This window comes from Fulmarus glacialis, unplaced genomic scaffold (genome assembly GCF_000690835.1).
Source record: "Fulmarus glacialis isolate BGI_N327 unplaced genomic scaffold, ASM69083v1 scaffold4259, whole genome shotgun sequence".
Lineage (NCBI taxonomy): Eukaryota > Metazoa > Chordata > Aves > Procellariiformes > Procellariidae > Fulmarus > Fulmarus glacialis.
This window is the reverse complement of record NW_009231247.1, coordinates 119,464-144,626: the sequence shown is the minus strand read 5'-3', so window position 1 is coordinate 144,626 and position 25,163 is coordinate 119,464. Positions and strand designations below refer to the sequence as shown.

Here is a 25,163-nt window from a genome sequence, read left to right as displayed (position 1 = left end):
AGATGTAAAACACAACCTGAGAAGCTTTGAGGTTGTAGAATTTTCCCAGGGTCTATTTCATGGCCCATTTTTTTTCTATAAGCTGACAGGCAGCATATAGTTGTTGAGATTTCCACTGGTTTTTAGCCCTTTGTTTCTTGTATTTAAAATAGGAGAACTGCTAATAATTGACTTGACCTGCACATTTTCTCAATACTTTCTGTTAAAATCTGATGGAACTTCTCCAAGCCCATCCTATCTGTAAATTAAAGTTCTAGCTTTGAGCGTCTACATTTTGTAGTCTTATATGAGCAATAGCAGTAAAATTGTTTCCCTAATGCATTAAAATTTTCTTAAACAGCCCAGCCAACTAGCCAGCATCACAAATACATTCATTACCAATTCAGTTGTAAGTAAATGGTCTTTTACAACCAGAACATATCAGCCCTTCAGTGGGCTGGCAATGTCCGTTCCTAATTTTTCAAGGTGTGCCTGTGTTATGGGAAGAAGTTCAGGTACCTCTGTAAATCTGGTTATCTGAGTTTCCAGATAGCCTGGGCAAAATCACTTGATGTGTTTCCAGGTTCCACTCACATATATTTGAGAAGCCTTTTCAAAACGGAGCAAGATCATCAGGCATTTCGAGAAGCCTTTTTAAAATGGAGTAAGATTATTAGGCATTGTCCCTGCTGTCAGCTCTGGAACACGAATGGCAAGTGACATGACCTGGAGTTGGCTCATTGAGCCTGGTGTGTTAGCCCACCTCCATGCATCTTGGCTGGCGCCCACCTCTCGCTCCTATCAGGCCAGTAGTGCAAGTTGGTCTGTTCCCAGGGAAGAGTGCTTCCTCTGCCTTGCTGTCGTAATGTGGCCGCAGAGCTGTTTTGAAAAAAAGCCTTCTCATTTGTTCCATGCTTTAAGCTGAGGAGGTCAGGTTCAGGTCAGGAACTCTCTGGAGTTACTCCAGAGACAGGCCTATCCTCTGAGCTGCTTTTCCAGCTTAACTGCTTTTTCTAACTCAGTTCAAGTGTGTTTATATATAGACAATTGCTCTTAGTTGATCTCTCTCAGTCCTGCATTTCAGACAGAGAATCTATACCGGTGTCCCTGCCTCTGCCTGAGACTTAATCTGATGGTTTTTATGAACCTCTTGGCTTTTACTTTATCGTTTTGTGACTCCCTCCCATCTTCCCTCTCTGTTTAATTACAACATGTGGAAAAAGTGGCCTGAGTTAAGATCATACAGGCTATGTATCTGAGGAATTTGTGTTTGAACTGCTGAAGCAGCTTTGTGCTGTCTGCAGTATCTATTAATGTTCCTGGAATTTGCAGTAGTTTGAGACTGTGTTTTATTTCATTATGAGGATATTCTGTAATTTTTTTTCCGATGAGTAAATTTGCTGTAATTAAGTGACTGTGTGCTGCTACTATTCATGACACATATTTCTGGATGTATGTTTTTGTTTGTAGGCATAATAAATAACGAGTCCTAGCAAATATTTCGAGCAAGTTTTTGCAACAGCTAGGTTTCTTTAAGGAAATGATTCTTGAATATCAGAGTTATTTTAGAAACTCTTGAACAGGTCAAAGATGAGGGCTTTTTGTTTAGGATTTCTCACAGGATTCTACTTCTTGGGCTTAATGGATTAATGTTCTATGAAAGGCAAAAATCAGCATGACCTTAGCTATTGGTCACTGTTGGGTCTTAATTGCCAGTGTGTTTTAACCTTCATTCCTTATACTCTGTAGTTAAAGCTATTCGTAGAAATGCAGGTAAGGATGTGGACAATCTATTAGAAGGCATTATTTTGTTTTTTTAGTTTATATAAAGCTGGTTGCTTTTTTTTTTTTTTTTAAATTTCCCTTACTCTAGTCTGTATTTCAAGTTATTTATATGAAATCTTCCACATCGTCTTAATTCATTGACTTATGAGTAAAGAGGATGTTACTGGTCTATTTAAGTAAAAGATGAAGGTAGAAAGACAGGTTTTTTCATGGTTTGATATTGAGATAATTTAAACTATTTTTAGACACAGCGTGCTAAAAATAAAGATACCTACTGAAAAGATGTATGAATGGCTTTAGATTTTTCTGATGTATTAGATAAGCACACTTGCATGAAATTCTAGATGCTTTCTTTTTTAACTCATACTTTATTAGGACAGTGTTGTTTAATATGTAGCATTAGTAAGTCTAGTTAGTGCATTTTTAAGCTTTGTTTCCAGTTTCAGACATCAGCTTTTATTTCTGTGTTATACTTGGTGTATTTTTCTTGTCACACTGCTTTTATTTGACAGTTTTCCTGTACAAATGATAAACTTCATTGATTTTTTTCTCTTTGTGCTTTTACTCATGTACTTCAAACTTTCCTGTCTTTTTCCTCCCTTCTCCTTCTTGAATACTTACAATATTTTCCTTACTCTCCATGTTCTCTCTTTCAATGTCAGATGTGCATAAAACAACATAGTGATGAAGGTTTGCAGGCTCACATAATTGAGGGCATGCAATATGGAGGCAGATGACTTGCACTATGAGTGTTTTCTTCTTTCTAGTCATGGAATATTATTCTCGCAGGTGGGCATTTTTAAGTCAGAATCCATCCTCCAAAGCATGATCGCTGTTGCAACGTCGTTCTCTGTTTTTCCTTCTTATAAGCTTGTACATTTTGGTGATAACTTATTACACATATTGTCCCCTTTTAAAAATGTTTGAGGCAAACATGATTCTGTAACTGGGAGAAGCATCCCAGCTAGAAGGGGAAGATGTCTGTGTTTATTGAGGGAGGAAGATGGTCTTGGCAAAGAAAAGATTGTATGCAGATACTTATATTTTCTCCAACATTTTTTTTAATTTGCTTTCTTTGTGTTTTAAAGTCCTTTCTAATGTTTCATGTGGAGACTCCAGAGAGTTTTATGCAATACAACAGAGTAAAAGCACCTCAGTGCCTTTACAGAAGTTCCATCAAGGAACAGAGATCTGTGTATTGAGCTCCTTACAGAATTAGGCCTTGGTTACTTGCTGCGTTGTTTGGAGTTATCATAGAATAGTTAGTGTTGGAAGGGACCTTTAAAGGTCATCTAGTCCAACCCTCCTGCAATGAGCAGGGACATCTTCAAATAGATCAGGTTGCTCAGAGCCCTGTCCAACCTGACCTTGAATGTTTCCAGGGATGGGGCATTATAACTTTTAGTAACCAGGAATAGAAACCTGAAGGAGGGAGGAAAGTTTACAGTGTGTTTTCTAAAAAACACCAAAAATTGGCCGAAGGAGTGCACAGACAAATGCATTAGCTGAAATTTATCTTAGCTGTTTTTACTAGACTGGTCTTTAGATCAACTCTTTCTCATTCTACTAAGAATAATGTGGGGTTTTTTTTCAACTTTATACTTTTTTTTTTAAAAAAAGTCTTATTGGAAATCTGTTTTTCAGTTTTGGCACTTTTTAATATAATTTCATTGTTCAACTTTGCCAAGCAACTTTCAGTAAAAGAGACTACAAACAACTGAACCTGAAGCCTGTCTCTAACTTGCATTTAAAATGGATGAAAATACTTGATTTCATGCTGTGTGTAATCTTCAAGTCTTCCATAGTCTAAAGCATTGGCATCTGTTTATGGAATAGAGTTGTTGATTTCTTTTTTTACTGGATATACATAAAAGTAATTTAAAAACATAGTGAAACAAAATTGAGGATGAAGCCCAAACACAAGATTTTTTTTTTCAGTATGAATTTTTTGTTGTCTTTCAATCTGTCACTTGTTAATTTTAAACAAGAAAATAGCTAGATCTTTGATTTTATTTTACTTTGTGTAATGTTGCTAAAGAAATAACATAAAGTACTATGTTTATCTTTATAATTTTTAGTACAAGTATGGTTTATGTTCTTTTCATTTATAGCTTGACACCTTTAGAAGTAATATTGATCTAGCTAAGGAAAGTGTGAATGATGAAGCAATTGTAAACAACACATATAATCCTGAAGAAGAGAGTCCCCGATTTACAAAAAATAAACTGAGAGAGAAAGCCTCAATTGCAGAGAAAATAAACAATGATATTGTTAGTGGAGAGGAGAACAAGCAACCAAAGTTTAACAAGAAGAAAAAGAAATCACTGTTACAAGAACAATTTAATGAGGAGGAAAATTTATATGAAGCTAAATTGGAGAGTTTTGAGAAAAAGATTAATGATTTTCCAAAGAAGAAAACAAAAAGTAAATCACAAACAGATGTACCTCATCAAGAAGGTGACAGAAGGATTAAAAATTCCTTGAGTGAAGTAAGAAATATAACTGAATTGGAAGAGGAAGAAGAGCTAATTCGAGCCTATCAGCTGCATGTGGCTGAGGATGAGGCAAATGCAATTAAAAAGAAAATAAGAATGAAACTTAAAGAACAGATGTCTGAATTTACCTCCAGTGTTCAAAACCATGAAGTTGTATTGAACAATGAAGTGGGCAAAAAGAAGAAAAAGAAGAAAGAAATAGCAGTTTTAAGTGAAGCTGAAACAAGGTACCATTATACCGTGTGTCTGTGAATCTTAAGCGAAATGTTTCGTTTTGTTTTAAGATAGGCAGAAGCTTTCTGATAAACTGTACATATCTTCTAAGTGATGAACTGGATGATTCTGTTATGAAAAAATATCACCAAATACTTTTTCAAAATGCTGTCAAGATTAATATTTAATTCACAGGTTCTGTTTCACTTAAAAAAAAAAAAATCCTCCATTACTATCTGATGTTTATTTTCTGTGGAACTCACTCTTAACTAAAGATAATTTTGTGCATGTTTTTTTAGTGATGAGTGATGGCCCTGATCCAGCAGAATAGTATTAGCTGAGCTCTATTCACATGAATGGTTCTGCAATTATCTGGAAATTAGGGGGAAATGAAGGGGGGAGAGAAATGAAAAAGGCAAGACACTAATGTTGGGGGTGTGTGTTGCATTTTCAAGATACACAGATGATGAGTTGCAGAACTAAAGAGGAAATTTCAAGTGGATTAATAATGGTAGTGAGCAATTTTATCCATATATGTAGTAGAATGCAATTGCTAACAGTAATCCATTACATTGCAGTGCAATGTCCCTTTCTGAGCTACAGCATCATCCAGCAGAAGATGGCAATGAAAATCAGTCATTGGAAAGACTATTTACATCAGAAGATCAGAAACTGGAGGAAAGCATGGAAAAACAGAAACCTAAAGCAAAGAAGGTTAAAAAGAAAACCAGAAAAGGTCTGCCAACAAAATGTTAGAATGGTGTGCTGCTTTATCCAAGTCTTTTTTCTTTTTTTTTATTTTTGTGCTGCTACAGAAATATTTGTCCGTAGTAGTAACACAGAAGTGATTGAGCTGTTGAAGTTACTTATGTTTCTTTAATTACTTAATTGTATTTTTGTTCTTCCAATTCTGAACCTAATTTGTAAGGAAGCTAATTTGATGTATCAATCTAAAATCTTGAGAAAACATTTCCTGTAAATAGTTTTGAAATTGATGAATAGTTAAAAAGTGGGTTTTTTTAGCATAATGTAATATACACCACCTTTACAGTGTATTACTTAGATGCATATTCTAATTGTCTTTTTGTTACTTTATCGTTTTTATTAACTTTATGCTTGGTGTATCACCACCGTTTTAACCTGATGCTCAATTCCAACATAAGGAATACTTTTTCGTGCAACACATAGTCAAATTGGAGAATTCATTTCCTGAAATGTTGTGGAGGCCAAAATAACAAATTAGTTTAAAAAATGGAGATTACAGAAATTGATGAGGAGTAGCTCTTTTAATATCTATTAAGTATGGTGGTCTCATTGTAACTTATAAATGAGGAAGTTCTGAAAACAATGTTTGGTAAATTCAGGGAAAATGCACGTGGAGAAAACATCAGTTCCTGCTTATCTTGTTTTTTATGTTTTCCTTAAAAAAAACCCCAACCAACCAAACAAAAAACCCTACTATAGGCTGTAGTCCAGAGCAGGATATTGAACTGTATGGGTTTTAAGTCATTGTGGCACAGAAGAACCTATGTCAATCAAGAGGAAGATCTCTGATTTTAAATAAAAATGTTTGTTAATAGAATAGATTATATTAATTAATATATATTCATGTGTGTGTTCATACATGTTTAAAATGCTGCAGATTTGATAATTTTATTTTAAGTTATTACATAAAAAACAAGTTAAATATTATTACTTTACTATTTATTGCTAAGACAATACAGAGCATTTTTACTCCTTTAAACTGTCACTAGTGGAACATAGTAACCTCTATTTACTTTGTTCCTATTTCTAGAAGAAAACACAGAAGTTGCTGCAGACAATGATGAGGAAATGAAGAATTCAGAAATTTCAACTCAATCTAAATTTGGTTTTGATGATGATCTTGTGTTGGGAGTTTATATCCATCGATCTGATCGACTTAAAACTGATCTCCTGGTATCTCATCCCATGGTTAAAATCCATGTTGTTGATCAGAGAAGTGGCTTATATGTCAAGAAGGATCACAGGTGACTTTTAATAAACTGTTTCTATTATCAATGATTACTATAAATACATAGATTCTTCCCTAGAAAATTAAATATGAAAATGAAAATAATGCTGAATTTTAAGCTTGTGAGGTCATTCATTCGTTTCTACATTTATGATAATGCATATATATGCCTACAGTAAATTAGGGTGGTATTTTTCTTTTCTTTTTGGCACTTTTAAATGCTCTGCACTGCTATATTGCTCTCAAGGTCCCCATATTTACAGCACAGTTCATTCTATATTCTCTCCAGAGAGAAGATTTCCTAAATCTCAAAAACATGTAGAAGGCAAGATTAGAATAAGTAAGCAAAATTCTTGTAGCATAAACAGTGTCTGCCTTTTCTTTTTTACAAAATAATTTTTAGAATCCTGAAATGAAGTTTAGTTCTTCGTATTTCTAATCACTTCAGATACTTGTTTCCACTGTCATTATGCATAATTTTCCTGAAGACCAAATTTTAACAGTACTTGAGCAGTAGATTCTACCATGATCATTATGCATAAATTTGGTAACAGTAATGTGATTGTTAGGATTTTGAACTTCAGCCTGTAGCATTTCTATATACATTGCAAATTGTCTTAAATTTTGTGTGGTTTTAGAAATTTTTTTTCTAAAATCAAACAAATGGAATCTTGTATGTTTCTTTGCTTTCATTAATTGAAAATACTGTATTGTTTGAGTTGTTTTTTTAAGGCGCTATAACAATTGTAACTGTTTGGAAATTTTCAAACAGCAAGAGAAAAGTTTCATCTTATTATGAACAAGAACAAATCGAGCACATTCTTCCTATTATGACACAACCATATGACTTCAGACAGTCTAAATCGACAGTTCCAGAGTGGGAGGAGCAAGTCATATTTAATGAGCGTTTTAGTTATTTTATTCAAAATACTGAAGAAAGCCCTCGGGTAATCCTGTTTTTTGAGGTAAGGTTAAATATTTTACATCAAATTTATGCACATTATGATTTTCTGTTTGTTTCTTCAACAGTATATATTTGACTGATTCAGGTGGGTTTTTTCAGTTACATTGGGTTAATAGCATAGCCTTAAGATACGGAATTAAGTGGAGATACCAAAAAGTGGTATTTGTGATTGCTAATACTAATAAACATTTTTTTAATAGCAAAAAAAACCCCTGTTTTAATAGTAGTAAGGAGGACAAAGCTTTCTTATTAAATCTACTGTCAAACTTCTGGGAAAGGCTGGTAAGATCTTCCAGATCAGAAGGGATAGCACCACGTATAAAGGATATCACTTTTTCCTTTTTCACATTCCTGAAATCTGAAAAGGAGCTTAAGTACCGGAAACTGAAAGATGGAGTTTGCCTGCTTGTAGCAACACCTCTTTTCCTTTGTACCAATGAGCAAGCTATTGCGTTGTTTTCTGTTAACATTTTAGACATCTACTTCTCCTCTCCCATTCTTCACAAAGTAATTGTTAATTTGTCCTCCAATACAGTTATGTTTAAAGGAAAAATTGTGAGGTATATATTCAACATGATTTTGAGCTTAAGTATTTCAATATTTGTAAGGAGAGATTCTGTAGTATTAACCTGAAAATGGGAACCTAATACAATAAATATTTTTTTCATTCCTTGTTTTTTTATATTTCAAATAGGTTGTATATACAGTATCACCATATGTTTCTTTATGTTCTGTGATACTCATAAATGAACACATTTATAGAATTAAGAGACCTTAGTTGCATAATACAAAAGTAATTACATTTGTATGTAAAGATTCTTCATGGAAATCATGTTAATGTTGGGACCAAAAATATGACTACACTGAAAGCATGCTGTTTGACTTCAGCCTGGTTTATGAAATATCAATTCAAAGAAAGCATGATTCCAAGTTTTTTTATATAGCAGATAAACCTCCAGGAGTGGCTAAATATGAGAAGATTCCGGTCACTGATCAGAAAAATGAAGAATCTCATGGTCATCATTGGAAGTGTTCAAAGTCAGGTTGGACAGGGCTTTAAGCAACATGAGGTAGTGAAAGATGTCCCTGCCCGTGGCAGGGGGGTTGGACTAGATGATCTTTGAAGGTCCCTTCCAACCCAAACCATTTTATGATTGATTCTATGACATAAATGATAAAGCTAGGAAAACTAACTTTTTGACTGCCGTTTTCCAGCTAGGTTAACATACAGCTGGTTTTGGCTGTCAGATCTGTGATCTATATGATTTCTGAACTATATAGGATTTATGAAAATTACACATGAACGTTTTCCTCTTTTATTGGGACAGAAGGGAAGCAGGAATAGTTTTTTAAGACCAGACTTACGTTCTTTTTTAAAGCAGGTCATAAATAGTTGTCAGGTAAACGCATAAGGATCTGTTATATCTAATTGCGTACTGGTGTGGAAGAAGTACTGTTTTTGTAATTGCTTAAAATTGAAATCTGCTTAATTTAGTGAATCGCATCTAGCACATTTTCAGCAGTATATTTTACTTACTGTGAAGTACATATTCATTAGAAATATATTTATATCCCTACCAATACTTTCAGATCCTTGATTTTCTAAGTATGGATGAAGTGAGAGCCAGCTCTGATGTACAAATTCAGGAACGTGGTTTCCGAAAAATTTGTTGGGCATTTCTAAAGGTATTGTAAATATTTAAATGAAGAAACAAAATTTATAAATCTTTTTCCTCAGTTATCTCAAAGACACTAACCGTACTAAGTGGGAAGACTTTTTTTTAGTATTTCCAGGCAACAGAGATAGAAAAACAAATCCTTGCTTGCTTGGCTGTTCTCTCCTTTCCCTCTTCCTTCGCCCCATAAAATTCACAGTAACAAGCTTGACAGTAAAGAATATGTATTTTTCAAGAAAGAATAGAATGTGTAAGAATTTTTTTTGTTCATAAAGTACAGAAGGAGGTTTTCTTTGAGGGTTTTCTGTGTGTTCATGAGATTGTCTCTGCAAAGAAAGTGACAAATCCACTAATTTCTGTACCTCAGCTATTCTGTATTCTAGTGGCATTTTCAGTTGGCCAGTCTTTGAAAAGGCTCCCTAGCCTAATTATAAGATGCCTTTCATTTTTAGTTGCAGAGTTTAAAATGCTGCAGCAATGAGATACAGGTAGTTTAGCCAGCACATCATGTGCTTTTTTACCCTTTTAGGAGAGACTTGAATGTCCCAATTTGGCTTTTGAGAGCTGACAAGCTTTAATTTGCCTGAGGATGGTTCATTTACACCTACCCCTGTGGATGGTAGATCTTGAGCAGTCCACAACATGAGAAATACAGGAGAAAATAATGGGCTGCAAGTTCAGGGGAAGGGAGAGGGACCTCCATATCATTCCATACAGAGTCTCTTCTCAGCGCTGCTCAAGATGAATCTTGAGGAATCAAGAGGTCTGGTATCCCGTGTCTGGGTGTATAGCTGGTGGGAACTATGCATCCAGGGATTCAGTACAGCCTACTCCTGAACAAAGCTCATAAATACAAATAAAACTGTGGCCTGTTCTTCATTCCTACTGCATCTGTCTGCATTATCCTTTCATCTGTATCGGTCAAAGTAGAAGTGTCCTGATAAACAGTGGTCAGTGTTGATGGCAGTAGGTACACTTGTTCTTTAGTTCAATCGACAGAACTCTATTTCCTCTGAAGTTGGAAAGGTTACTGCTTTGCTGTGTCTTCTGCTTTCAGTCAAAGCCTTACCAATGCCCTTTGCTGCAGCGTTCAAAGGGGGTAGATTTGGACGAGGCTCTTTGTGGATTGACAGTCCTTTGAGATTTGGGTGATTCCAGCAAGTAGTAATTTAAAAAAAAAAAAAAAAAGTGGTACTGCAGAGGTCTTCCCACATACAGGATATTACTGTTGTGCATATGAAGCATGTTTCACAACTAGGCTGCCATCTAAGCTTTAATCTTAGTGATTTGATCCTGGGGGTGTTTAATACATGCTTACTTCATTACCACTTTTAGGGGTAGTGTATTTCCCCAACGGGAAGTGGATTTAAGAGTTTATACTGTAGTTGTTTAAGACACTAGAAAAATCAATGACTATTATTACTTTTATGTTAGCATAACACATTTTTTCCTCTTTTTAATCACCTTTCCAGCTTGTAGGTGCAAATGGAGTTCGAAACATTGATGGAAAACTCCGTCTGCAATTATATTACCCACCTCCAAGGACCAAGTCACATTCGAATGTTGTTGAGGTTTATGACTGGTGGGCAAAATGTCCTAGAAATCGTTACCCATCAACTTTATATGTAACCGTAAGAGGCATAAAACTGCCAGATCATGTAAGTTAAATATATAATTTATACATATATTTACAAATATATAGACTTTTCTGTAGGAACTGGTAACTAGAGCTTGTGAGTGTGTGTGTTTGTATGCATGTATATAAAAGCTGTACTTACATGCAGTATATAAAATAGCTAGTAACTTCGCATCTTAAGATACGTGTTCCAAACTCAGCCCTTCATAGCTATCTTTGAAAAATAGGCATACTTTCCCATCTGCAACTTTGCATATTTTGCCATTGACAGTCAGAGTACTTTCCTGAAGATTGATATTCCTTCTCATTAGGAGAAATGACATTTTAAGTCACTGGACTCATGTAGATGTATAAATTCTATAAGTGAGAGAAGATGTAAGTCACTTAACTCTGATTCCCTGCACCCTCAAGCTATAATGAGTCATATTTTTTTCTCAAATGAAAACTCCTTTAAAGACAGGCTTATATTGGTATGTGCTGAGATCTGCATTCAAGATAAATACAGCATTTATTGTTCCACAATGCGAGTACAATATTGTTCTATTACATAATTTTCCATATGTATTTACAGTTATCATAAGTCTTTCTTCTGCTCACTGTTCATACGATCAAGGGTGATCTGTGGAAGGCTGGTGAGATGTGGTCTAAAACCAAGCTAATCTGTGGGATTAGTTTGTATGTTTTTGGGACATCTTTCTAATCTGTATACTGGAATGACATCTGCAGATCTCTTTCTCAGTCAGCTGCTGAGGTGGTTAGGAATTGTGTGTGCTTTGCTTGAGCAGCTGTGCTTCATCTGTCTGGAAGTGTTCTGAACCTGTCTTCCCCGTGGTCTGAATGTTTTCCTGGTATGTTTAAGTGCTGTCACTGGTTTACAACTGTCCCTACTTTACAGTCCTCTGTGAAGCTCAAGTGATGTGATGAATTTGCATAGGCTTTCTGAGCTATGCTTGACTTGGATCCATTGGCTACTGATATTATTTCATTCTTGTTCTGATAAATACCAGATTTGCCAAGGCTGGGATTGAGCTCCAGATAAGAGCCGTGGCATGATACAGTTTTCTATGCATAGATTTCTGCTTCCATTTAAGATCTGTTACAGATCCTGCCTAGTCTCCTGCTTCTCCAGAAGGGCCCAGATCTCCCATACCTCCTGCATAGGCTGGTAGATGTAAAAGTAGATATCTCAGATAAAACAGGGCGTCTTGCATGGAAGTAGACATTTATGTGTGGACAACTGATTTAAGCTCCTAAATTGGCTTCTACTTGCATAGTAGGTGTCCAACTTCCCTTTTTAGCCACAAAAACCTAGACAGTTATTCACCCTGAAGTGGATACCTAGCTACTGTCAGCCTGGAAGAAAACAGTAATTTTGCCTGATATTCAGATGTGTTTCTGAAGAGCCTTGTCTTAGTGGAACTGATCAGAACTGCAGCTGCTGCTTAATGGCCTCTGTGCCCCTCAGCTGTGGGGCTGCTAGGCTGCCTCACAGCATTAAGGCTTCCTGTGTGTTCAAGCTTGGTGTAACTTGTAGGTAAGGTTCAGTAAGTGTATTTATAGAAGTTTGGAAAGTGTATATGCTTTACCTATGATTAAAATCACAAATGTTGTCGATCCTCCTTTTTTTCTTTGCAACACTTGAACATAGTTTGTTCAATACACAATGCTGCTAATATCTTTTGGTGTCATGAATGGATTTTGTTGCCAAGGCAGTATTTTGGTTTGAAGGGGGTAGGTTAATGTCACTGGAACTGTTTACATGCTGAAATGCTTTTTTTTATACAACACCTTCACCAGGTAGTAGAGTATTACTAATTTTCACTGACCTGGGTAGTTAATAAAAGTAGGAAAGTATCAATTATTTGAAAAATCTTTGATACCATCTGACTGACACAACTTTGGAAGCTCAGATTACTTTCTGACTTGCTGGTTACTTTAAATGAAATTTTTGCTACGCAGTTTTCATGTATTAAGCTTTTTCCAATCTCTGTTTTTCAGATGTAAAAATGCAATGCATTTGAAAAGTACCTTTTAATCTTTTCAGATATTACACTGTTCATTTTAAAAATGCTTTTTCCTGATACTTAGTTTTGTTTGCCTTAAGGTTGCTCCTACTTTCTGACTTGCTGGTTACTTTAAATGAAATTTTTGCTACGCAGTTTTCATGTATTAAGCTTTTTCCAATCTCTGTTTTTCAGATGTAAAAATGCAATGCATTTGAAAAGTACCTTTTAATCTTTTCAGATATTACACTGTTCATTTTAAAAATGCTTTTTCCTGATACTTAGTTTTGTTTGCCTTAAGGTTGCTCCTTCCTTCCGCTCTATGATAGCTGTTCAGTGCAGGAACAAAGTGGTGCAACACTGTGTGAGCTCCAGAGAGAGGGATCTAAAAAATCATGTGAATCTTTTCCAGAGGAGAAAAAGGAGCCCTTTAAATGGACAAGATTGCCTGGACAGGTGAAGTGTTTTTATTTGCTTTTTAGAGAAAAATAATTTAAAGATCTACTATCTTTTTATAACTTTATTTTCATGATATAAGTAGTATGAAGCAAGTCATTCATTAAAGCAAATTTAAAAAAATACTAAGCAAAATACAAAACATAAGGAACTCTCAGAAATAGTAGAGGATGCTTAGCTTCTTACCAAATATGGTTGACTTGACCATTTTTTCCCAGAACAGTCAGGTATTTTTATCTCCAGAATTCTCTATGAATTTGAAAGAGTAGCGCTATTCAGGTAGTGGAAGTAAGACAGGAAACCAGTTCTCAGATTTCAGCTTGATTGGAAATATATTGTTGTTTGGTTTTTTTTTTCCCCCTTTTTTTTTCGTATTCCCTAGTTAAAGTTATTTTTACAGTATAACAGAATTATAAAGGAATTTTTGCTGAAGAACCTTAATAAGAAGGTACTTGCTGACTTCATCCTAACTCCTAGATCACTGTAGCTAATGGAAATTAGCAATCATAAAAAGGGAGTATTTTTGCAACTATATATAGAATTTCCATGCAATGATTTTATATTTTTCTGTAGAATGTGTTAGCTGAGTTCATGGTTCTATAAAAATTTGAATAATAAAAGATTTGTTAACAAAGAATGTTGATTTTTATTTTGATTCCATACTGTAGTCCTTATACAGATCCTTTCAAAAAGAACACCTAAATATACATGGACTGAATTTTATTTCCCAGTAAAGCTTGCTAATAATAAAAAATAGTAAAGAATAGACAAGTCTGGTTTTACAATGGAAATTTTCTTACCAAAAATGGCAAGATACCTAAAAGGTGTATTTATGTTAATGTTTGTTACTTTTCAGAAAGTTGCCATTCTGAAAATAAGTGTGTAATCAAAACCAAGAGAAAAATGATCCTAAGAATATTTGCCTGCCATCATACAAATAAAATTTGGCAGCTCATTTATTCTTAGACTAGTCCGTGTCCGTATTGAAGAACTTTAGTAGCAACGATAATGTATTTTGTGATGTGCTGTTTCATGAAAAAGTTTCAGTTAGCATGATGTGGCATGTCTGTTTGCCAAAGAATATTAAAGCAGATATGCTTGTTTAAAAATGAATAATCACTCAAAATTGTTATTTCCTTTTTATATATTTAAATTATTGTTTTACCTTTCAAGCTAAATTATCTTTTTAAAGAACCACAATATATTTGTGTCTCTCTCCATAAATATAGATGGATGGATGACATGTTATTTTTGCAGTGTTCTATAGAATTATTACTTATTTGATATATGAATTAAATATGGAATTAATTTTATATGTGAATTGTAGCTACATGACCTGTAAATAAAAGAAGTTTTTTCTGAGCTGAATTATTGATTCAACATTGTAATGTTTTATTTTAGAGAGAGGTTAAAAAGCATGAGAAGCTTAAGTGCATATATAGTTTCTAATAAGATGTGTTTACCTTTATTCTGAAGTGAACAGTGTCTATTCAATTATTTCATAAGTAGGTCTATTTGTATGCTTTCAAATGCATATGAATCTGTTCATACTCATTTTTCATTCATAAAGGTAAATCAGGTTTAGGTTAAATAAACATAACTACTCTGGATATTTTAATTACCCTTAAGCTTTGAATTTAGTTCTGGAGAAGAAGCCCTTGGGTGAAAAAGAAGAAATATTTTGGGAGAGAGGAAGGGGGACTATAATACCTGTGCAGTTTTTTGAAATGTTTCATCTCCAGTTACATTTAAAATAATCGGGCATTGAAATACAGATGAGGAATGTAAAGGAGATTTGGTAGACCAAAGGTTTGAGTGCCTGTAGTTAGTCTTCTGAGGTCACACTGCAATCAAGTTACTAGAAGTTGTGCTTAGACTCCTTAAATAAGCTTGACTTATAGTCTAACTCTACAGCTTATATTATTGACGATAGTCATCATTAAGCACTTCTTAATCTTAAGGGAATTATTTCAGTTTTAAGTTTTCTTAGGTTTTTAAAACTTGCTATTTGTCTGTAATAATGGGGCACAAACGCATATACAAACTAGATGTGGCCTAAGTTATGCAGCAGAACTGTCTCTGTTTAAAAGGTTGAATTTTTCTTTTAAATTCCCTTAAGATGTTAGTAGCTTTTTAAAACTTACGCATGACAGGAACTAAGAATGTGTTTTAAGGATTGGGTAGTTAATATTTATAACTGTATAATCCCAATTCTTACCTGAAAAGCTAGGTTTGCCGCATACCGAACAAGCATCTGTTTTCACTGCGAAGTGGAGATATGGGCTGTTTCTGTATTCGTTTCTCTCATGATGGGAAAACACTGGCAGCAGCATGTGCAGGAAGGAATGGCTATCCCATTGTTTGTAAGTTTAAAATATGTTTTGGTTTTTTTTCTTATAACTCATGTAGTTTGAAATTAAAGGGCAAAAGATGTATTTTTAAATCGTGTTTTTTTTAGAGGTTTTGTTTTATAATTGTGTTTTGTAAATTGTTCTATGCATTAAAGAGCATTGAGGAAAATGCTCTTTCTGTGTTAATAGGGCTGGAACTGGCTTTTCATACATGGTAATGTGTATATACAGTTTAACGGTATGAAATCACACTATTTCTGTGCAGAGGTCTAATGGAAATACTAAATCAGTTTGCATAAGGAACATATTTTCTGATAATAAGGTTTTAAGTGAAATAGCTTTTCCAGTCCCCACCACATGCTTTTTGTGTAAGTTTTTCTCCTAACCTGTCATGAAAGTTAAATACCTGGAATACTGTCATCTCCAGACAGACTACTGGAGGCTACTGTCTTCCATGGTCCAGTTCAGTTGGAGCTACAAATATTCCTTATTACTCAGACTTGGGGCTGCTTCTTCACAGTAGCCTCAACTGCATAGTTCTTAAGCCTTGCATAAGAATTTTGAGATTTAGAGAGAACAGTATTTTAAGTGGACACAAAGTGAATGTTTAAATGCAAGGAACAGTAAGTCTAGATTCCTTTATTCCAGAAAATGATCTCTGTGTTAATCTATTTCAAAGATTGGTCAGGCAGCTGTCAAAATTTAAAAAAAAAAAAAAAAATCTTAATCTGGTTCTAATTTAAAGCAAGTAGGTTGTTTCTTAAGGGTTAAGACATTCGTGACATCCATGAACCACTAGATGGAAGTATATGCTTGCTGTCCGTGCATATCAAGCAACTATTTAATCTTGTTCTCTGAAAATGAGAAGGTAAAGAAAATTAGTTGAGTTATGCTAGCCAGAAACTCAGCCCAAGATTAGACTAAACTTTGCATTAATAATTGCATATAATTGACTGTAAATACTTATACAATTTTTATTTTTCTATTTAAACTTCACTAGTGTATGAAATTCCTTCTGGACAGTTCCTGAGAGAATTTTATGGTCACCTTAACATAGTGTATGATCTTTGTTGGTCAAAAGACAATCAATACCTTCTTACTGCATCCTCTGATGGCACTGTCAGGTCAGTATGATGAAGATATTCTGGCAGATAGCATCAGAAGCACGAAAGAAAGTGGTCCAGTTTTATTTCTTACTAAAAACTGTACTATAATGTTTTAATTAAAGATTTGATTCCACTGTGACTTACTCTATAATATTATAAAAATTATGATGGAGTTAGTCACTTACGCTGTATTTACTATATTAGTTTCTAATGCATATGTATTTGTGACCAAAGCTTTTCCAAAAACTGTAGTGTCTAAATCTACAGTGCAGCAAAAAAGCCAAAAGACTTTATATTTCCAGAAGTCACTGAGACAGTTGGAATATTCTGTCCTTGGAGAAGTTGCCATATTATGAATGAAGTATTAAGTTTGCAAATTTGAACATGAGGTAGGAAATTGAAAATTTAAGATTCAAGTTACGTGTATAAATTGGCCACACTGTACATATATATGTAATTTTTTCTTTTTTTGGACACATAGTTAAATAATTCAAGTTAAATTGCTGTAAATGCAATTTGATAGTATTATTTCTGAGACTGAATGTGTACACATTTTCCTCTACAATTTAAAAGTGTATACTTCAACGCAGTGTTAATGTTAAAATACTAATCTGTTCAAGGTTTAAAAGCAAAACCCTCAAAACTGTAGAAAAACATGAAAGTATGGCTGTGACACTGCATGATTTTATTACGAGCAACTTCATAGGTTTTCATAGGGCTTTTTTTTTTTTCAGCCCTTCAGATCCCTATCTCTTGTTTCTGTTATGCAACTCAGTAATGCTACAGGCAGTTGCATAATTAAAATGCCAGAAGAATTGTTAAATGATATATTGTATATGTGGAACTGTTTTGCTTTTTTTTGCTGCTTGTATGTAGGAATAAAAAGAATGTTTTGAGAGCTTAGCCCATGTTTTTATTTTGTATTTGGAAGCAGATTAAATAATAGGTTTTTTATATTGAAGTAAATATCAATTTCAGTCATTTATGTTACCTATAAGAAGGCCCAGCTGTTCCTCGATTCTTGAATTTGTGGCAGCAAGTTGAAACTGTAGTGGTCTGCCTCCTTTTCTGTGTACTATGCATAGTCACTCTATGAGTTGTTAGTTCCTGTATTTATTGTCCGTTGCCTTAAGCTCCTTAAAAAGTCTCAGTTTAGGCAAGGAGTTTCTTCTTTTTCCTTTTCATATTGGGAGCATTTTGCCATTGAAACATGGTAGAATTGAAGGATGAGGACCAAAAGGCACCCCATTGCTTTAAACTCATTTATCAGTTTATTACCTGGATCATCTCTCATACTGAGTTCTAAGGCAACTTGAGGGGAAATGTGGGAGTTTATGTGAATCCTTCTTTATATGGTGTTTTGTATGTTACCCTTGAGCCTTCCCAAGCTGTAGTCCCACGTTATTTGTGAGCAATAAATTAACTTTTATGTCGTTGGAGCAAAACCATTCTAAAAGATAGGTAGACTCCTTGTTACCTTTGCACATTAAGTTGCAAGTTAATCGCTATACTCTAAGGGGTTGCAATTTTGTAATGAACTCACCTCAGAGTAAGCTGAGAATTCTTCAGTAGCCACCAGAAGTAGGCATCCCACCTGGAAGGGTAGCACTCAAACAATTAAATTCCGTATGGTAACTGAGCGCTCTCTGAAATGTGCTGGCCGCCCGTATTTCATGATCCAGGTACCATTCCATTCTTTGTGGACTCATCTTTGGGGAAGGCTCCATAATAAGATGTATAGCATCAAACAAAAAACACCTCCTAAGAAAAATCTGATCTCACAGCTATGGGTGGTGAAGGATAGGAAATAGATGAATAGTAAGAACTGAATTTATGTGAAGAAAACATCCTTGAGATCACAATCACTGTGTGGTAGGTAATTGTTCTTTTAAAACTTTCTGGGGTTTTATTTATCTTTAGTGGTCCTAAGTGTTCCTTTGTGGGTTTTTTGTTCTACTTTTTTTTTTTTTTTTTTTTTTTTTTTTAAATGAGTGATACCCTAGAAGGTCTTAATAATTCATTTATGACTCCTGAAAGAAAGAAACCAAGCCATTCCACGGAATTCTTTATGTGTATTTTAAAATGTGCAAAATATCCATTAAATGAGTAAGTAGTCATGAATTTACTTTGAAGACAGAGCACTATGTAAAGTTGTAAATGTATCTTAATTGTTGTTAGAAAGTGTCATATTAAATGATTAGATATATGTGGAACAAATTGATAGGATAAACAGGTGGTGTTAAGTGTTTGCAAGCATTTGTTTCTAGAACCAGTAGCACAAAATATGACATCAACTATACCTGTGCATGTGATTGCTTTATACAGTAGATATCCTAAGATCTTTTCCTTTTAGAATGTGGAAAATAGAAATGCAGGTGGCATCTGCAGTGAGAGTTTTCCCTCATCCTTCGTTTGTTTACACTGCAAAGTACCACCCAGTTGCTGACTCGTTGGTCGTGACAGGATGTTACGACTCCATGATTAGAATCTGGAATGCAAATGTGAAAGAAATCCATGGGCAACTGCTACAGGAGCTTGATGGTCACAAAAGTTTCATCAACACACTTTGTTTTGATGCAGAAGGTATGTACTTAGTATTACTTTTTCAAATAGTCTTTAGTTGAAGACCAACTTGAGTGTTACTAGTTTGCTTTATTTCATAGAGGCAATGTGAAATGCTATAATAGAACAGAATAGTTTTAGCTAAACAAATGTGTAGAGATCAGGCAATGATGACTGGGCAAATTTTGGTCATAGTTTAGTTTTCATTGTCCCTATAACTAGCTATGGTTAATTAGCTAGTGTTTTGTACGTATTGCAGCAAAAATTAGCAGAACATAAAGAACAGATGCTACTGTTCAGAGGAGATGGATGGATCAAGATGCAGGTGAAAAGCCTAGCAGTTAGTGTAGAGAAGTTGGAAAAAAGGCAGGTTTGGCTAAAGAAGTAGGTGGAAGAATTGTGTACTAACTTAGAAGCAGAAGCAGGAAATCTGAAACCAGCTTCTAGAGAACTCTCAGAACAGAACTTTAGAACAGGAGATTGCATGATCAGAACAGTAGCAAATACAGCTCCACCATATTGTCATTCAAAGTTACCAACTCAATACAAAGATAAGCAAAATGAGGTAGCAGTAGTTAGATTGTGAGAATTTTAATGCTAGACTGAAGAAATGGGAAGGTGATGAACTTTTCAATATTGACAAAGTATGTGAAAAACTGAGAGAAAAGGGCAGAGATTTGATCCTTGTGAATGATGTTAACTGGTAGATTAACAGCTGAAAGCGAGTGAGGGAGATGTACTGACATGTACTAGTGGAGGGTGGGAAGAGTTGAAGATGGGTGCATGAATAAGATACTTGGAAGTGTTTGACTTTTTCTGATATTAGTGACATCATTAATAATTGGGTGGTTCATTTTTGGAGGTGTTCACTGGAATAGATACTACGAAGAGATTTGTTCTTGTTCAAGATGTTTTCAGTGAATGTATAGGTAAGCATTAGGCTATCATGTGAAGCTCATTGAGCTATAAATGCTTTTTTGCTGGTTCTAGAATATGAGTAAAAATGAAAAAACTTAAGAATATCCAGTACCCCAGTATCTGACTTACGTGCTGAATCCAAATTTATGGTATCAACTTATGTCATGCAGTATAAGCAAATGTATTTGCAATAAGTATATCATAGCAAAAGAGAGGAAAGAATTGGTGTTCGCCTATTCACAAAAATAATAGAAAAAAGTTGTTTCTTGTTCATACATCCTTTTCTGTATTTGTTCTTTTATCTGGTATTCTACTTACAAGATGTTATTATTTCACAGGGCTCCACATGTTCTCAGGAGACAGTTCAGGACTGATAATAGTTTGGGATACATCTGTCAAAGGAAGTTCTGAACATCTGTTTCAACACTGGAGGATTAATAAGGTATACAGGTTTCTTAAACTAGCATTGTAATTTTTATGTGAACTGTTCCAAATATTTGATTTTAATTCAATTTTTTTGATACATTAACTTTTGTTTAACTGAAAAGGTGTATTTTCTTTAAATAACGGTACAAAAGAGCTGATAGAACATGCTGTGATTCACTGACTTAAAATTTTTGAATTGTTTTGCAACTTCAATTTTTTGTATATAAAACATGAAAATGCCTGAGATTTAATAGCATTGTATTAACAGATAAATGCTAATGCACTAGGTTTGTTTTCTAGAGACAACAATAAAATAGACCGCAGGCTTTACTAGACCACTGGCTTTACAAATCACCTTTGTTCATACCTTAGAGGCCTAAGTCAGCATTTCTGTCATCAGCTCTATTTCAGAACTTCAGAATCACGGTAGAATCTGCCTTGTGATTGTGAAAAGTTGATTGGTTAGGATGTAATGCCTTAATATAGGAACAAACTTTTTCCTTAACCAAATAGAATGAAGTGGGCAGAAAAAGAGTAATGCAAGAGAAAAATGAATAGTAATGTGTAAAAACAGAGTTTTAAAACACAAAGTTTTTTTTTTTTTTACTTTATTTTCCTTCTTTCTGTAGGAAATAAAAGAAAATGATATTAAAGGAACACCAATAAATCATTTGGAGGTGCATCCAAATGGAAGGCGTTTATTAATCCATGCCAAAGACAGTACCTTGAGAATCATGGATCTCAGAATGTAAGTAGATTTTTGGTGACAAATGCGTATTTCCTTTTTGTTTTAAAATTTACTTGGGGAGATAAAGTGCCACAAAACTATTAAATGTATAGTTGTGGAGAAGAAGGATGTCCTAATAATCAAGGATAGCAATATTAGGGTTAGGAAATGGTTTCAAAACACTGCTGTATTACAGACTTTTTGTGTGATATTGGGTAAGTCTTTTAGCATAGAATATCCAAAAATTACTAGATTACTCGGGAGCTTAAGGTGGCACGAAGGAGAAGACACTAGTCCACTAAAGATTGAATTCACTTTTAAAAATATGATCTGGGCATGAAAATAAGTTTGAAATTACAACATTTATTTGTGCGTTAGTTTCTCATTGTTAAGACTCTGGGAGGAGTATTTTGATGATAAAGTGGAATGAAGATTGTCATCATAAATACTGAAATATGCAGTGATGTACCCATTATGGTATATTAAGCAGGCAGTGAGATATTTTTAACTTAGTTTTTGATTATTTTCTCATTTTTAATAGTTGTGAACATGATTCTTTAATAATAGACTACAAGAAAAACCAACGGGATCACAGAATCACTTGAGTCCTTGAGGTTGGAGAGTGTACAGTCCAACCCCAATAATCAAAGCATGAGAGCATGTTACTCAGGGCTTTGTCCAGTTGGGTTTTGAGTATCTTGAAGGATGGAGAGTCTACAGCTTCTGTGAGCAACATGTTCTAGTGTTCATTCACCCTCAAAGTAAAAGAAGTTTCTTCTTAATTTTAAACGGAATTTCCTATATTTCAATGTGCGTCCATTCCCTGTTGTCCTTTCACTGGGTGAAACTGAGAACAGTCTTACTCCTATCAGTTACACACATTAATAAGATGCACCTGAACTTTCTCTTCTGGAAAGTCAGGTTAAAGATATGAATGCTTTTTCTAAATGAGGTGCTGGAGCGTGTCCAGAGAAGGGCAACGAAGCTGGTGAAGGGTCTAGAGAACAAGTCTTATGAGGAGCGGCTGAGGGAACTGGGGCTGTTTAGCCTGGAGAAGAGGAGGCTGAGGGGAGACCTCATCGCGCTCTACAACTACCTGAAAGGAGGTTGTAGCGAGGTGGGGGTTGGTCTCTTCTCCCAAGTAACAAGCGATAGGACAAGAGGAAATGGCCTCAAGTTGCGCCAAGGGAGGTTTAGACTGGACATTAGGAAAAACTTCTTTACTGAAAGAGTGGCCAGGCCTTGGAACAGGCTGCCCAGGGAAGTGGGGGAGGCGCCATCCCTGGAGGGATTTAAAAGACGTGTAGATGAGGCGCTTAGGGACATGGTTTAGTGGGCATGGTGGTGTTGGGTTAACGGTTGGACTCGATGATCTTAGAGGTCCTTTCCAACCTTAATGATTCTATGATTCTATGATCAATCCTTAATTTCATGTGTTTCCTTTCTCACCTCACCACGTAGAAAATCAAAGGATCCTGGTGTTCTACATGAAATTACCTGGGGGCAATACCTCTTTATGGTCTCATGGCATGGGAAACTACGTTCTTTTAGAGCATACTTCTGTATATATATATACACTCTCTCAGGAAATTTCACTCTTAAATAATATATTGGGTTGGATGTTTGAACTAGCTGAAGACTTTCCAGTCTTATAGTGCACTCTTCATCTTTTACTGTAAATGATAAATTATAATGACCATGCTAGAAGGCTAAACTATCCACTCAATCGAAGCATGATGTCGGTGGATTGACAGAGGGAACCTGTAATTTTTGAAGCAGATAGTGTTCTTCTATCACTACCATTCCTAAAAAGTGCAGAGAGTTTTAGTTTGAGAGGGGAAAAATGGACATGCATATTAATCTTTAAGAAAGGGTTAATATGGTGTGCAATTTCACAATTATTAAGCCAGTTTATCTGTAGGACACACCATCTCCTCCTGTCTCCCACATCTTTGGCCATGTATTCCTAGGATTTCCTTTTTATCAGCTCTAGAGATCTTTTGGTGCAGGGTAAGTCAGATCAGTGAACTGATCCTACTAAAAATCAGCTTACAAATATAAATGATTAATTTTCATTTTAATCAACTATCTGATCTAACTCATCTGATAGCTGCCCAAACACTAGAGAAGAAATGAGGGAGAGCCTGGGAAAATAAGGGTGGAGAGGACAGCAGCAGGACTGCTGCTTTGACTGCAGCCCACAGTTACATTGGCTTAAGTCTATCAATAAACCACAGGGTCAGATACCCAGCAGTGATAATTTTACATGTCAGCATTAACTGTTCATTCCCTGCATGAGAAAAGAGGGGGTGGAGGTCACAGATCAACACAATTCACTTTCATTGACAGCTAGTTGTTCTTAACTTTCCTCTTTCAACTTGCTTTTTTGATCTTTTTGGATAATGCTGTTGTCCTGTCACTCAGGTATGTGATCAAGGATTTGGTTTTGGTTCAGACCTCTTCTTAGGGTTTCATATGCAGGTTAGTTTTACATCTTGCAGAGCTCTTCTACATGACATCTCAGAGATACTATCTTTCTTATTCACACAGCTAAAACTCTTATTTGGGCTAATATGGTCTTGCACTGTGATCAGTAAAGCATCCTTTTCTCTTACTTGCCAAATAGAATTGTATCTAAGGTATATTTATTCAGAATATTGTTAAAAATAATTTTCCTGTCATATTAACTGCATTGCACTTTTCCCAGCATACCTCCATTGTTTCTGCAGTAACACATCTTAAAAATTTCTGTCTACTGTCTTTGAGGGCTGTCGTGGCCTATTGCCATTCTTCTTGCCTTGAGTTCTGCATCATAGTATTATTGCTGTATTGGTCTCCATTTTGAACTTTCATATCTCTTTCCAAGCTGTACCTCATGTTTGAGATAGCCTCTTACAAGCTGGCTTATGCCACTTTAAATTTTTTTGCAGATTTTCTCTACAAACTGTTTGACTGTAGTTCATTAGTAGGTCATTATTACTATGCTGACCAGTAGTGTTTCACTGAAAAAAGATTAGGATACCTAAGTAGCACAATAATATTAAAAATATTAATGTTAATAATAAATCAACATTGATGTCTGAAAATCTATTGCTGGTTTTCTAACCAAGGAGACATTAGTCTGAAGAGCTAAAGAGAGCTGCTGGATAAATTTAAGCACTGGGATGCTTAATGAAAACTTTTTTGGCAGAGCTTGGAGTAATAGTGCCAATTTCCCCATTTTTTGCAAAGCCCCCAGGATCAAGAAAATGCAAATTACTACATCTATAGCCATTCTCTAGATCTAAGTATTTCCATTTTCTACTGAAAGACAAGGATGTACACTTGCATCTATAATTTCAGGTGCATTATGAAAGCTAGGGAAAAGAAGGGGTAAACACTGTACTCTGTAAAAGGTGGGTGCTTGCATGTCTATTTGGGATGCAAGGTGTATTGATTTTTCTGAGGAATAGAGAGGGGGACTGACATAAAAAGTTAGATTGTCTATTCTGAAAGTATCTGCTACATTTGCAGACTATTCTTTATCTTTAGCTTGGCTACAAAGAAATACACAGGTGCCACAAATTACAGAGAAAAGATTCACAGCACCTTAACACCATGTGGTACGTTCCTATTTTCTGGAAGTGAAGATGGAAAGGCTTACGTTTGGAATCCAGAAACAGGTAACTAATTATTTTATGGTTTTAAACCAGGTTGTCAAGACTGAGGGGGGAAAGGGTTTTATAAGCTTTATTGAAACACTTTTGATATAGAATAAAACTTCAGTAAGATGTTCTTAAATCCTGAAGCCTTAGGTCCACCTTTTAAATAGCTGTTATTAATCTCTAAGATTTAATTCTCTAGAGGAAAGTAATAGGCAGAGGTAGCATTTGT

General features: G+C 35.0%; 1 protein-coding gene across 1 annotated transcript in view; it reads left to right on the top strand.

Moving 5' to 3' along the window:
* The window catches only part of AHI1 (Abelson helper integration site 1), a 94,615-nt gene that overhangs the window by 4,229 nt on the left and 65,223 nt on the right, over positions 1-25,163 (top strand). Inside the window, 14 exon segments of the mRNA XM_009584485.1 lie at positions 3,876-4,486; positions 5,051-5,208; positions 6,268-6,481; positions 7,238-7,430; positions 9,020-9,115; positions 10,578-10,763; positions 13,046-13,081; positions 13,084-13,200; positions 15,431-15,563; positions 16,552-16,675; positions 19,011-19,240; positions 20,476-20,579; positions 21,193-21,311; positions 24,822-24,952. Of these exon segments, the coding sequence (XP_009582780.1) occupies positions 3,876-4,486; positions 5,051-5,208; positions 6,268-6,481; positions 7,238-7,430; positions 9,020-9,115; positions 10,578-10,763; positions 13,046-13,081; positions 13,084-13,200; positions 15,431-15,563; positions 16,552-16,675; positions 19,011-19,240; positions 20,476-20,579; positions 21,193-21,311; positions 24,822-24,952 (2,452 nt within the window).